This window comes from Penicillium nucicola, assembly GCF_028828085.1.
Source record: "Penicillium nucicola strain IBT 29836 chromosome Unknown utg000002l, whole genome shotgun sequence".
Lineage (NCBI taxonomy): Eukaryota > Fungi > Ascomycota > Eurotiomycetes > Eurotiales > Aspergillaceae > Penicillium > Penicillium nucicola.
The window spans coordinates 373671-386992 of NW_026643126.1; the positions used below are offsets into that span (position 1 = coordinate 373671).

At 50.2% G+C, this 13322-nt stretch overlaps 7 protein-coding genes across 7 annotated transcripts; 3 read left to right on the plus strand and 4 right to left on the minus strand.

Annotated features, from left to right (window-relative positions):
- Window positions 1-1255: 1255 nt before the first annotated feature.
- N7511_001895 (uncharacterized protein) lies at window positions 1256-1441 on the minus strand (the record flags this gene model as incomplete). Its single annotated transcript, XM_057124320.1, has 1 exon — window positions 1256-1441. The coding sequence occupies one exon, from the start codon at window positions 1439-1441 to the stop codon at window positions 1256-1258; it is 186 nt and encodes a 61-aa protein (XP_056986479.1).
- Window positions 1442-2076: 635 nt separating this feature from the next.
- Window positions 2077-2745, plus strand: N7511_001896 (40S ribosomal protein uS14; the record flags this gene model as incomplete). Its single annotated transcript, XM_057124321.1, has 4 exons — window positions 2077-2189; window positions 2266-2289; window positions 2405-2447; window positions 2524-2745. The coding sequence occupies exons 1-4, from the start codon at window positions 2152-2154 to the stop codon at window positions 2743-2745; spliced, it is 327 nt and encodes a 108-aa protein (XP_056986480.1). The 5' UTR covers window positions 2077-2151.
- Window positions 2746-3608: 863 nt separating this feature from the next.
- Window positions 3609-5430, minus strand: N7511_001897 (uncharacterized protein; the record flags this gene model as incomplete). Its single annotated transcript, XM_057124322.1, has 7 exons — window positions 3609-3725; window positions 3795-4004; window positions 4065-4493; window positions 4548-4870; window positions 4938-5045; window positions 5094-5330; window positions 5379-5430. 7 exons carry the CDS (start codon window positions 5428-5430, stop codon window positions 3609-3611), a joined length of 1476 nt encoding a protein of 491 aa, XP_056986481.1.
- Window positions 5431-6330: 900 nt separating this feature from the next.
- On the minus strand, window positions 6331-7137 carry N7511_001898 (DASH complex subunit DAM1; the record flags this gene model as incomplete). Its single annotated transcript, XM_057124323.1, has 4 exons — window positions 6331-6544; window positions 6612-6663; window positions 6719-6770; window positions 6826-7137. 4 exons carry the CDS (start codon window positions 7135-7137, stop codon window positions 6331-6333), a joined length of 630 nt encoding a protein of 209 aa, XP_056986482.1.
- Window positions 7138-7471: 334 nt separating this feature from the next.
- Window positions 7472-9187, plus strand: N7511_001899 (CRAL-TRIO domain-containing protein; the record flags this gene model as incomplete). The annotated part of the gene is made up of 3 exons (XM_057124324.1): window positions 7472-8515; window positions 8571-8670; window positions 8721-9187. 3 exons carry the CDS (start codon window positions 7472-7474, stop codon window positions 9185-9187), a joined length of 1611 nt encoding a protein of 536 aa, XP_056986483.1.
- A 255-nt stretch (window positions 9188-9442) lies between these two features.
- Window positions 9443-10469, minus strand: N7511_001900 (HIT family protein; the record flags this gene model as incomplete). The annotated part of the gene is made up of 6 exons (XM_057124325.1): window positions 9443-9559; window positions 9641-9655; window positions 9709-9801; window positions 10000-10068; window positions 10206-10288; window positions 10430-10469. 6 exons carry the CDS (start codon window positions 10467-10469, stop codon window positions 9443-9445), a joined length of 417 nt encoding a protein of 138 aa, XP_056986484.1.
- Window positions 10470-11483: 1014 nt separating this feature from the next.
- Window positions 11484-13102, plus strand: N7511_001901 (complex I NDUFA9 subunit family protein; the record flags this gene model as incomplete). The annotated part of the gene is made up of 8 exons (XM_057124326.1): window positions 11484-11737; window positions 11796-11809; window positions 11860-11922; window positions 11973-12067; window positions 12122-12213; window positions 12264-12405; window positions 12456-12614; window positions 12665-13102. Coding segments are annotated over 8 exons (1257 nt in total), but the record flags the coding sequence as incomplete, so codon positions are not given.
- Window positions 13103-13322: the final 220 nt, after the last annotated feature.

Below are 13322 nucleotides of genomic sequence, written 5' to 3' on the forward strand. Positions count from 1 at the left end.
TCCCCCGAAAGAACTTGGATTCACCGCTTGACGGATTTTCCCTCTCTCGTCCGGGCGGATTGGCGTGGATTTGCGTGGATCGACGTGGATAGCCCCTAAACTTGGTTGAACCTAGTTCATGCAACGTCCAGTTCTAGCCCTACACAATCCGATAATCGAACTAACCACCCATGACGTTCAAGGCACCAGAATGTAGGGATCTGTTCCCCCAATCAGCATGGAGCGAGAGATTCCTAGCGTATGAATCACACCCCCTTGTCAGCTGCTCCTTTCACATCCCTGTCTCGGCCCTCGCTCTCAGCCCTCCGAGCCGCACTTTTGAAGTTCCAGACTAGTGGACATGGAAGGAACCGGTCTCTCCGGATATATCAACGACAAACTCGGAAATTGGACGGACCTCACGGCAGAACGGCAGGACGTCGGCAGGATGGCACTACGATAATTACCCAAGACGGAGTCCATTCGCGAACCTGTTAGTCAGTTCGGGTTTAGCTGGAGCTCGCACCTGTGGGATACTCTATATACTGTAGCGGGAAAGTGAATCCTTCACCATCAGCATGGATGACAAATTCAATAGCTGCACATTCGGGCATGTGCATCGCATCAGGTGGCATTCATCGATACCAGATCACCTCAATAAGCGCGCTCATGGCCTGTGCGAGCGTGCATCGCAGTGCCAAATCCACGACTTTTTTCCCTGAAGAGATCTCGTACAGTCGAGGCCAAGCCCGAATCCGAACCCGCGGGTCTTGGCGATCGGCATCCGCGGGCATCCGGCTCTAGAACTGGAAAGGCTGGTATAGCCACGCACCGGATCTGCAACTAAGCTGGCTAAGACCGACCAGTTTCCGAATGCCTCGTGTTTTTGAGCTGTCATATGACTCACGCTGCTTCAGGAGTGGCTGGCGACGGCCTACTCGACTGGTCTGCGGGCACGGTAGACTTGCTCTGCACGGATAGCGCTATAGATCATACGGTGTGACCTAAAGCCACTCTGCATGCCTTGCATTGTCATCCATGTTGTTTGTCCCCAATGGCTTCGAGGTAGTAAGCACATGGAACTGCACTGTGGCTAGCTTGCAGTCACTGATGACTACCGGACGTGTACGGACTTACAGTACACGGTATCAGACCAGAGGTACCCGATATTTACACCCAAGATCAACATCCTACAGCACTCCATGTAAATGTACAGTAGAATAGCACCAGTGAGAAATACGGAATCCGACTTGTCACGGAGAGCGATCCCAAGCCGCTATACTTTCAACATCAAACGATCGACATCCCCACAGATTCGAAGGATATCTCCATGAAGGGCATAGCTACGGAAGCCCGGCACTACGACTTCCGAGTCTCGGGTTTTGTCAAGCCGTTCGCCAGGGGTAATTGGCGCCCAAAGCATCGCCTGAACGTGTTGATCAGCACCGGTGCATTTCGGCATGGTTATGAATGCTATTATGTGCATAATTGTGATTTTCAAGAATGGCTTGTTTACCCCGGATACTTGTAATTGACTAGTCACTAGACTGGATGTCCGGAAATTTACTTGGACTCTGTACTTTGTTTAGGGGCATTAAATGCAAGACGATTGGTTGTCTAGAGGATCATCCATCTTCCCATTGTTTCAACATAGGACAGGGTATCGCACGGGCAATAGAACCTGAGATTGTCGACCGAGTCTGTCCCTACCTTGAAGTTGAGTGTACAGAAAGATGAAATTATACTGGACAAAAGATTGGTGCTTTTCTTTTGTTTTATTTTTCTTGAGATGTTTCATTGAACCTGGTCGACCTTGCATCGAAAGGGGCGATCCTTCAAAGCAGTTCAGTTGATAGGTTTTTTTTTTTTTTTTCAGTCTGTTATGTTCCTCTGGCTAATTGTTACATCCAAGAGTGATTTCAAGAATAAAATGAGAGAGAAAAAGAGGTTCAAAGCAAAACTTCATCATGCGAAGTATACAAATCCTGCCTGAGGCACATGATTACATGATCACCCCCATAAGCGAGTCCGGGTGGCCCGTGCCCTCCCCGTTCGGGAAGCACACAACGCAAAATTGAATCTAAGCCTTCGACTCTTCAACACCCAGCGCCGCCGACTCTCGTCTCGTCAACAACCCCGTCAACTCCCAGGTCCCGCCTTCAAAACCTCAAGATGACTCACGACAGCGTTTGGTACAGCCGCCCCCGCAAGTAAGTCAACCCTCAAGCGCACACAGGCACTCCCAATCTCGAAAAAAAAAAGATCAAGCTGACTGGTTCCCGATAGGTACGGCAAGGGCTCCCGCGAGTGGTTCGTTCACCCTATATAAATCCCCGAGCATGGAAATAGACACGACACCGAAAGAGAATGGACGAAGCGAACAAGGATATGGAATGGGATTTGCTAACTTGTGTTCGATGAACAGCCGTGTCTGCACCCACCGCGCCGGTCTCATCCGCAAGTACGGTGTATGCATACCCTTCCCGACATTCAATTTGAATGTCTGATGTGGCATTGGGGCCCAGTGACTAACATGGATTCAAGATGAACATCTGCCGTCAGTGCTTCCGTGAGAAGTCCACAGACATCGGTTTCACCAAGGTTCGTTTACCCTCCATTCGACAATTCCAATTACAATCCCAATCCCTTTTCGAATACACATTACACAAGTCCCCGACCCGAGACTTCGACCGTGGAATCCAACCATATCGCCCTCCACTACACACAAATCCATGTCCACACATGTTCACAAAGGACCAAAACTAATAATGTACCCCAACAGTTCCGCTAAGTGCACCAAAAAACCATGTCCACCGACACCCTCCTCTCGAACCGTTCACATCCACGAAATCATCTACGTGCCCGGGTCGACAACGGGAAAACGTCCAGTGTGGAGGAATGTTTCAGACGAGCTCAAAAATGGCGTCTTTGATGTTTCTTTGATGTTTTGATGCAATGGAAAGATGTCGGAGACGATGTCTCGGATGTGGATTTTCGTTTTTTTAAATTCACATTTGGCTCGAGTGGAGGTTTTGGGGGTTGTTGTCAAGAGTCGTGAAAAACGAGGATGTCATGTTATTCCCGAATCCTGGTTTTTTTTCCTTATCCTATTTCAATGACGGAATTTTCTCTGGGATTTCTTCCATTTCTGATATATTCACTTGGCTCGATTTGAGATGAGAGATTGCAGGGGTCTGGATTTGGGAGGATGGAGTGATGCTCTACTTCTCTGCCTCACCCTGGTCTTTGATTGTAGATACTGGCTCGCATCGGATGGACATTCCATAGGATTGTGCCTTGTGTCCGTGCATGCCACTTCGTAGGGCTGTAAGCGTCCGTGGGTCTATATACTGCAGTACGCCTCAATGCTCTCCAGACACAACTGTCAAGACTTTGGTTTACTACACTGTCGGACTACGCCACGAATGCTCACCACTAAATCAAATGATAAAAGCATAATCAATTTCATCGAAAATAAACCCCAGGTTCTAAAGCTGTACAATGCAACTTGAAGCCAAAAAACGCCATCCCTTAGTTCCATATTGATGATAATTATTCTCCTGGGGGTTTCTTTTTCCCTTTTCCAGCCTTGCAGGGATCTGTTAGTATGCCTCTTGTCAAAGCAGCGCCTACCGTCGCCCTTCAGAGCGAACAGAACGAATGCTATAAAACAAGAGATAAGCGTCCTGGCGAAGGACATCCGCAACGCTGGCGACAGTGACTTTGTTGTCATCCATCAGTACCCACTGGAGCAGAGAATATTAGTATATGCCCTCGATAGATGTGAGGAGAAAAAAAGGGGGCGTGTGACAAACCTTGTCGCTGCCAAGACGAGTATAGGCAAAGTAATGACCGGTGTCCATAGTTCCTTGATGAACGATGACGGTCGAGAGGTCGTAAATGTATTTGGACATGTCAACAGGCTGGTTATCCTTCTTCACGGTATAAGGTAGCATGTTGACTGTCAGAGGGAAATCAATATGGCCATCCATCTTCTCGGACGAGGCTGAAGTGTGTTCATAGCGCTGTGGAAGCAAGTCAGCATGAAAAGAAACGAGACTGAATTACATTGATATAGCACGAACCTTCAACTGCATGCACAGTATGACAGGCAACTTGCGGATCTGCAAACGCTTCGAAGCGCGCTGGGGAGTGTTGCCACACTTCTCGCAGTGATATGGTGCATCGGCGTGGAGATCTTCAGCCGCCGTGAAGCTCTCGAGGCATCCTATCAAAGTAGCAGTAGAAGCAGCAGTGGCACGACCCAGCTTGCGCTTCTTAGTCTGGAGCTGGACGTCCAGACTTAGGTCGGCCATTGGGTCGTGGGTATTAGTTGTCTGGCCGCATTTGTGGCACATGACGCTGCTGCGCAGCTCGCCGTAGAACATCTGATGGAAGAAACAGGTGCATTTCTTGTCGTAGCTCTCGGCGTGGCCGGGCGTGCAGGAGTGGAGACCATTGACTAGGAACTGGAAGTATTCGTGTGCATCTTGCTGGCGGTATCCAGCCATTTCCTGGGAAGAAAGAGATCAGCTGCTTACTCTATCTGTTCATCCGATGTTACATACCTTGGACATATCCCAACCATAGTAAAGAAGGGTGGCAGCTGATACGGCCTCGGCTCTCTCGCCGCTATTGAAATCGGTGAATACCTCGGCGGTCGCACAGGCAAGACAAGATGGCCTCTGGCATGTGTGGACGTCATGTCCACCCGCTAGGAAATAGGCATTGAGACTTGGATCATGGAGGAGGGCTTGGAGAATGACGGCTTGGTAGCAGGTCTGACCCATGTTCCAGACGCCACGAGCGCCTCGTTTCATGCATGGGTTCTTGTAAGCGTTGTTTTTGACATACACCTCGGAGGCCGAGTCCTCGGCCCAAATAGCTCGACCTTGGAATTGAAAGTCAGTTGCTGAGAAACCCCGTATATTGAACATTGTGGGATTGTCTGAACTCACCACCGATTTCAAACTTTCCTGATGGACCGCGGATTCTGTCCAGACCATGGTCATAAATGAAATCTTTGCAGCTTTCACAGAAGAGATAGCGGCTGCGTGATTCCATATCTGCTGTGCGTTAGTAAAGAACAGCCGTGAAGAGTGGTGCTAGCATACAAAACTGATGTCCGGTCTCCGAGGTATGAGCCTTTCGTTTTGTACTCAAGCAAATTTCTGAGCAGCTCAGGCAGTGATACTTTGGCTTCAAGGACTCGACTGTTCGGAGGCCGGTAGTTGGAACGGCAACCGTCTCGGTCTTGGAGTACGGGGCCAGCATCCTGTCATGCTTGCGAAACTCATTCTTGAACTGGCCAGCAGTCTTCTCGTCCTTGGAGAGAAATGCAGCAAGATGTTCTATAACAGTCAGCTTGAAAGTGAATCAAGACCAAATCTAGTACTGACCACAGCCGAATGCCGCCTCGGAGAGAATTTGCACCGAATCGAGAGTCGCCATATTGGAGATACGGCGCAGGCAATCGAGGGGCAGGAGGAAAAACCGTAGGCAAAAAAGAAAAGATAGAAGTATGAAAAGATGAAAGGACGGAGAGAAACAGATGATAGGGATAGAATCAGATGTAGCAAACAAGTGATATGCAATGGCATGCGAATAGGGCCAATCCAAGCTCCCGCTATTCAGAGGCTTAATGCGACGATACCAGATCCAAGGGAGAGGGATCAAAAGCAACCCAGTACGGTCTCAAGGACTCCCCCTGAATAGGGCCAGCATTGCAACTAGAGAATGTCAGCTGCGATTCATACAATATAGACCAAAGGGCTCACAATGGCCAAACGACAGGAGAGACAATAGCCGGATGAATAGAGTCCAGTTGTCGTAATGGACATCCGATCCCGGTGAATAGCAGTCTCGTCCACAAACAAATTACAATCTATGCCAATGGACAACACAATGGAGGTCTGATGTCTGGGGTTGTCGGAGGTTGCGGGCGGTGGTTTTTCGCCCCTCCGATTTACCGCCGGAGATTGGCAGAAGCCCAGTCGACAGGCAGTAGAAGAGTCGTGCATACTCTCGACTCGCAGATGGATTTGACTCGCTAATAGTCTCTTCTTATGCTGTACAGCCTGCTGCAGTTACTGATATAGGGCTAAATAATGCTGGCTAAGCGGGAATCATAAGTTTGTAGATACATGGTCTCTAGAGGACAGAGGGCATAGGGCAGAGGGCACAAGGCATAGAAGCAAAGCTCAAGTCCAGTATAGGTGATCTATCGCATCTCTCGCAACATCACATAGACTATCACTGGATCATGCGCATGGCCTGTCATATGGATGACTTGCGCTATGCTCCGACATCTATGGTACGGTCACATCTCGTCACATCGTAAAGGTAGCTGTTTTACCTCGTCCCAATTCCTCTGCCCCGAGGCAGCGCACTTGGCCGAGCACCGCGCGCAGCCCCGCGTGCTGTCCCTCGGGTTGTGTACCGACTAGTCGCGCCGCCGCGAGCACTACCAGTACCGCGCGTTGCGACGCGCCCGCCTGCACTGTACTTGGAAGTGGGTTTCGACACGGTGGTGGGGGGATTCTCAACAAAGGTAGTATCGGTAGTCCTGTCGAAGATGACCAGCAGTCAGCAAGAGTCACTTATTCCCTCGTCTAGTTCAACGGCCAACTCACATGAAAGTCATCTCGCCGTCATCAATCGGTCGCACCGGTTCTTCTCTCTCCTCTGTAGAACTAATGAGCAAGACTTCACCGTGACAAGGTTCTAATGCCCTGCTTACCTTTCTCTTCCTCTTGCTGCTGGGCTCTCTTGAACGAATCACCAATAGGTGCCTACCCAAAGCATCAGTACCACGTCGCGCATTGTCCAGCCAAGCCTCGCTCATACCTCAGGAAAATCCACACAGAACGCATTCATATTCAATCCGTAGAGGAAACTCGCAAAGCTCTCGCTGAAACGCGTCAAGCTCTCGTGCATCAGCTGTAGGTGCATGAAATTGGCCTCTAGATCGGCCATGGAGTCGGCCAGCTCGGCAAATTGAGGTTCCAAGGCGTTAATGGCTGGTTGTGTGTATCCTGCAGAGCCGATGTTGCTTCCATAGCCGTGAGCTTCTCGTAGTGATGAGCGCGAGCTTGGGCGGAGGGGTGTTGTTGGTCGTGAGGAGGGTCGAGGGCGTGAGGTTGATCGTGGTCGGTCCATGTTGTATGGGTTGAGAAATTGTGAGTTGGTTGAAGGCCAGAGTGTAGAACGCGACGAATTTCGTCAAACTTGGGGGTGAGTTGCGGAGGGGACGATCAAGTAATCGGGGCACACACGACACCATCAAACTGAGTAGGATTCGGTGTTGAAGTCGAGTCTATCTGTATTTTTGTTAAGGAAGTTTCCCCGTGGATCTTTCTATACAGGAATTCCAAGTCATTGTCCGTACTTCATCAAGATCTTCCCCCGCATCGTCATCTTCTTGATTTGCCTCCTTCGATCCCGGACTTTCTTCACTTATACACTACACCGCAGCCACACCCTCACCCTGCATATGCGTGCTGGTTCGACTCTCTGCCGTTTTTATTCCTCGGCCAAACCCTTCCCTCGACGTTCTTTTCGACTCTCCACCTATCCAGAACCAAGGAAGGCCTCGTCTTTTTGGACCATCTCATTCACCCTTCTTGCAGTTGGAGGAGGCGCCTGGCTCCAGGACAGATACTACAACCCCAAGACAGTCGACGCTCCATCGCCTAGACTCCCTCGACAAGAACAATCCCAGAACTTCCTTGGCGTAATTGATACCCTCACGATGCCCGCCGAACCAGCCCCCGGAACAGTGGGAAACCTCACCCCGGAACAAGAGATCAAGTTGAAAGAATTCTGGGTCCTCGCACTGAAAGTCTTTGGCCTCAGCCTCAGCGACATCGAAGCCCCCAGCCGTCAATCGACCAGCGAAGCCGCCGCCCCGGCTGCACAAGACAAGAAGAAGTCCAAGGGCAAGTGGTCAATCTGGGGCAGCAAAGATGAAGATGACAGTGCTGGCGGCTCGCCAATCGCCACACCCGAAGGCGAGGACAAGTACGGTCAGTCAAAGGAGTACAAGCAAGCCCTGGAAGACATGAAGCCAGAGGAAATCCGGACAGCCTTCTGGAGCATGGTGAAAGGCGACAACCCCGACAGCCTGCTGCTGCGCTTCCTGCGCGCGCGCAAGTGGGACACGAAGAAGGCGCTCGTGATGCTGATCTCGACGATGCGCTGGCGCCTGCAGGAGATGCACGTCGACGATGATATCATGCTCAACGGCGAGGCGCTTGCGCTGAAGCAAGCACAGGGCTCGAACCCGAAGGAGAAGAAGATGGGAGAGGATTTCCTAACGCAGATGCGTCTTGGAAAGAGTTTCTTGCATGGGGTTGATCGGGCTGGTCGACCTATTTGTGTTGTCAGGGTCCGGTTGCATAAGGCTGGTGATCAGGATAATGAGGGTCTGGAGCGATTCACGGTTTACACGATCGAGACTGCGCGCTTGTTGCTTGCGCCGCCGATTGAGACTGCTACGATTGTCTTTGATATGACGGACTTTGGTCTTGCTAACATGGTATGATTCCTACGTTGCCCTTGTTTGGTATGGCAATGATACTGACATCCCCTAGGACTATGCTCCTGTCAAGTTCATGATCAAGTGCTTCGAGGCCAACTACCCCGAATCCCTTGGTGCCGTCCTCATCCACAAGGCACCCTGGCTCTTCTCGAGTTCGTTCCTCCACTCCATCCAACCCAGTCCTATTCTAACTGTTACGCAGGCATCTGGAGCGTGATCAAAGGCTGGCTCGACCCAGTAGTCGCAGCCAAAATCCACTTCACGAAGAACCGCCAAGATCTCGAAAAGTTCATCCACCCTAGCCAAATCATGAAGGAACTCGAAGGCGACGAAGACTGGGAATACAAGTACGTCGAGATCCAGGGTGATGAGAACCCCAAGATGGCCGACAAGGAAACCCACGACACCCTGCAAGCCGAGCGTCAACAGCTGGCCAAGGAGATTCAGGACATCACCATCGAATGGATCCGCGCCAGCTTCAAAAAGGAGACTGCTGCTGTCTCGGCTGCCGAGGAAAAGCGTAATGAGTTGGTTGAGAAGCTCCGGAAGCAGTACTGGGTGATTGACCCGTATGTGCGTGCTCGCTCGTTGTATGACCGAACTGGGATTGTGAAGGGAGATGGGAAGATCGAGTTCTATCCTGATGCTAAGAAGGATGCATCTGCATAGTTGGGTCGAGATTGGCTTTGGTTGATGCTATGTTGATGTCTTGGATTTTTGTTATGTTGGATATTTAGAATCTAGTATGGCATTTTTGTAGTATATACAGATACAGATATGATTTCTGGGTGACTAGAGAATATACATGGTTTTAATTGGTGTTGTTTACGAGTAAGACATTGTCTACACTGCGACTTGAATGGGTATAACCGAACTGGGATTTCAAACTTCCAGTCTGTCATTCATTGGCTTTTAATCCGAAATTCACAGAGCTTCAATCTTGGACTTGATCTCCTCGTGAAGAGCCTTGAGCTTGTCCATGTCGGTTGCCTGGGTAGGCCAGCCAATGGACATACCCTCCTCCTCGTTGGGCTTGGGGATCTATATACTTCGTTAGTATGCAACCCAACATTGATCACAGGGCCTCGTAGGATTCTTTGATTCAGTATATATATGACATACCATGTGGAAATGAACCTACATAAAGGCGTCAGTAGAGCACAACATCAGATGACGGGATTCAAACATACATGGTCAACAACCTGGTGCGCAATGCGGCCATTGTTCTGAAGGATGTTGAAATCCGTAGCACCAGTGGCCTGGGCAATCTTCTTTGCAACGGGCTGAACACCATCTGGTTAGTCACTTTCTTCATAGCCCAGGGACCTTGGAGGTCAAGGTCCCCAGTGATACAACCCCGCGTCGATCACAAGCCGAGTGGGCAATATATATTCTCTTTCTGTTTGTTCCTTTCCTATACGCCTTCATTCCGCGAATATCTATCCCTCTCACTCTGTGGGGTTATGATTCGAACCACTTACCAGAATCTCAAGCAGGTCCTCGTCGGGGATATCAGTCAACTTGGCGCCGTGGTACTTGGGGATGACGAGCTAAGATCCTGTCAGTGAAATCATCCTCGTCTTGACCCGATATCCACCAATGGAAAATGTTTGTCGTCGAGTCGGATAAGAAACAGCTTCAACTTCACCATGGACAGTGAATGCGGGGAGAGGGAGAAAATGCGTACCGCATGGCCACGGCTCAAGGGCTGGATATCAAGGAAGGCAAAAACCTTGTCGCTCTCGAAGAGCTTGAAGGAAGGGATATCACCTATTCAATGGGCGTGTCAGTCGAGTCAATTCAATCAATTCAAAGACTGCAATCGATGACGTCTGGTTTCTTCACGGCGAATGCGCGAACACCGAGTAGGAAGGGGGCGGAGTGATGGCAGCAGTGATGAGATGACCCTACCCTTGATGATTTTGCAAAAGATACAAGCAGCAGAAGCCATGATGGAATGGAGGGGGAATGAATTGCGAGATTGAACTGTCTGTGTTGGGGGTGAAGCTGGTTATGCGGGGTCGACTAAAATAAAATAACCGCCGGAGCTCGAGTTCGAACCCCGGACCTCCAAGTGAACCGGAACTGACCAAACGGGACCTTTTTATGTATAAGCAACGCAATGGGGAAGCGCATTTGAGGAGTGGGACAAGCTAGTTCAGAACTCATTTCTTGCCTTTTACCAGAGATGACCGTGGTTTGCCCACAAAACTCCTCTTCTCAATCTTTGGAACCACAACGCGACACAGCAGTCGTTTGTTTTTTGGTTTTGAAGGTAGGGATGACATGAGACTGCCCTCGCTATATGCTCTACAGTTTTTTGTGTGTTTTTATTGCCTGTAACAAGGTAAAAGAGAGAGTACCATGTGCGTGGACTTAGGAAATGGATGTGTCCCTAAAGGATGGATGGTCTCCCAAGACTCGGCTACACTGGATTCGAAAGGTGTTTGATGGTGCTCCAGCTGGGTATACCAGTGGTCTAATAATACATTATTGAAATATACAACCTGCATAGTCTGGACTTTGGCCTGGCATATATGGTCATGGCCTTGTAGACACTGAACTTCTTAGTGCGTCAATGGCCAAATTTCTATGTCAACCCATATGGATGTTAAATATAGGTAAATATTTGAATTCAAACGACTACTATATCACTAATCTTGTTGAGATTATATATATATATACCTATCTGATCAATAATGTGGACGAAAAAGCCATCTTATATACCGCAGAGTATGTAAAGCTGGGGAACATCCAATCACAGGCCTCGTGTTGTCAGATCAAAACGGTGATTTTACTACTCAGGACATCACAGGAAATATTTGCAAAGATAAACCAGACTCAACCAATTTCCAATACAGTCAGTAAGCCCCAGACCACATATCAAATCAATTGAAGCCGAATTGACAGAGTCTCACGATTCGACACCAAGTGTGCATTCCGAATCTGGACTAGCGTAATAGTCCCGTGCGGTTCTTCCGACTCGACGCTGCGAAAGCCCATCGCACATCACCACGCCCTTCTTGGCAACACTCCGCTCCAATTCGCTGGTCTCGAGAGATATATTCCACCAGAGACCATGCAGAAATCACGTACCATCAACTCTGCCCTCGCCCGGCCCTTCGCGCCCCGGGTCCAGGTTCAGTTTCAGCGCCGCAGCCTCCAGGATGTGGCCATCACCCGCACTGGCAAGCCTCTGGTGAAGGTCCAGGGTGGCCGGTAAGTGATCAATTGAAGCTCAGATGCCTGCAGTTCGTGCCTACTAACGCGCGTATAGTTCCTCGCTTGGAGGTAGCTAGTCTTCCACTGTGATCCTCGGCTCTTTGCTCACTCGTTTCTAGGTCACACCGCGACCGTCTTCGGTGCTACTGGTTTCCTCGGTCGTTACATTGTCAACAAGCTCGGTAGGTGGAAGCTACAAGATCGCAATTGGATCATGACTGATGGCCCGCAGCTCGCCAGGGATGCACTGTCGTCATTCCTTACCGTGAGGAGATGGCAAAGAGACACTTGAAGGTCACTGGTGATCTCGGCCGTGTTGTGTTCATGGTAAGTTTAATTGTGCGAGAGAGAGAGAGAGAGAGAAGTGTCTGATTGGTGTAGGAATACGACTTGCGCAACACCCAGTCCATCGAGGAGAGCGTTCGTCACTCTGACATTGTCTACAACCTGGTCGGCCGTCAATACCCCACCAAGTGAGTGAATTGATCTGTATTGTATTGTGGAGCAATGCTGACCAGAACAGGAACTTCACCTATGAGGATGTCCACGTCGACGGTGTTGAGCGCATCGCGGATGCTGTTGCCAAGTACGATGTCGACCGTTTTGTTCACGTTTCCTCCTACAATGCCCGCCGGGACTCGCCCTCCGAGTACTTTGCTACCAAGGTCCGTGATTACCAGAAACACTGGAATAGAAATAGTGCTGATCCATCCAGGCCTGGGGTGAGGAGATCGCCCGCAAGATCTACCCCGAGACCACCATTGTCCGTCCCGCCCCCATGTTCGGTTTCGAGGACAACCTCCTCCACAAGCTGGCCAAGGTTGGCAACGTTCTCACTGCCAACCACATGCAGGAGCGCTACTGGCCCGTCCACGTAAGACAACCCGCCCGAACAGCACCGAAAGGTCTACTAACATACCCTAGGCCATTGAAGTGGGAACCGCCCTGGAGCGCATGCTGCACGACGACACCACCGCCGGCCAAACATTCGAGCTGTACGGTCCCAAGAACTACTCCACCGCCGAGATCGCCGAGCTGGTCGACCGCGAAATCATCAAGAAGCGCCGTCACATCAACGTCCCCAAGTCCGTTCTCAAGCCCTTTGCCCACTACCTCAACAAGTACCTCTGGTGGCACACCATGTCCGCCGACGAGATCGAGCGCGAGTTCCTCGACCAGGTGATCGACCCCACCGCCAAGACCTTCCAGGACTTGGGCATGGAGGAGACCGCCGATCTGGCCAACCTGACCTTCCACTACCTGCAGGGCTACCGCAGTGCTTCCTACTACGATCTTCCTCCTGCCACGGAGCGTGAGACTCGCGAGGAGAAGAAGTACCTGCACGTGCTGGACGATCAGTAGTCTGTGTTTTTTAATGTGTATATAAGCCGATTCCTAGACTCAATCTGATTTCCTTGTGTTTGGTGTTTGAAAACTGAGTAGTGAGCCCTAAACTGTAAGGTCAATTGCATCAATAGCATCTGGGAAGACTAGGTGGGAGTCTAGCTGGTCCTCCTAGTAAAACTACTCGACGCAAGTTGAACAAGAAAACAAGAAGACAAGAAGAACAGAAGAACAGAGC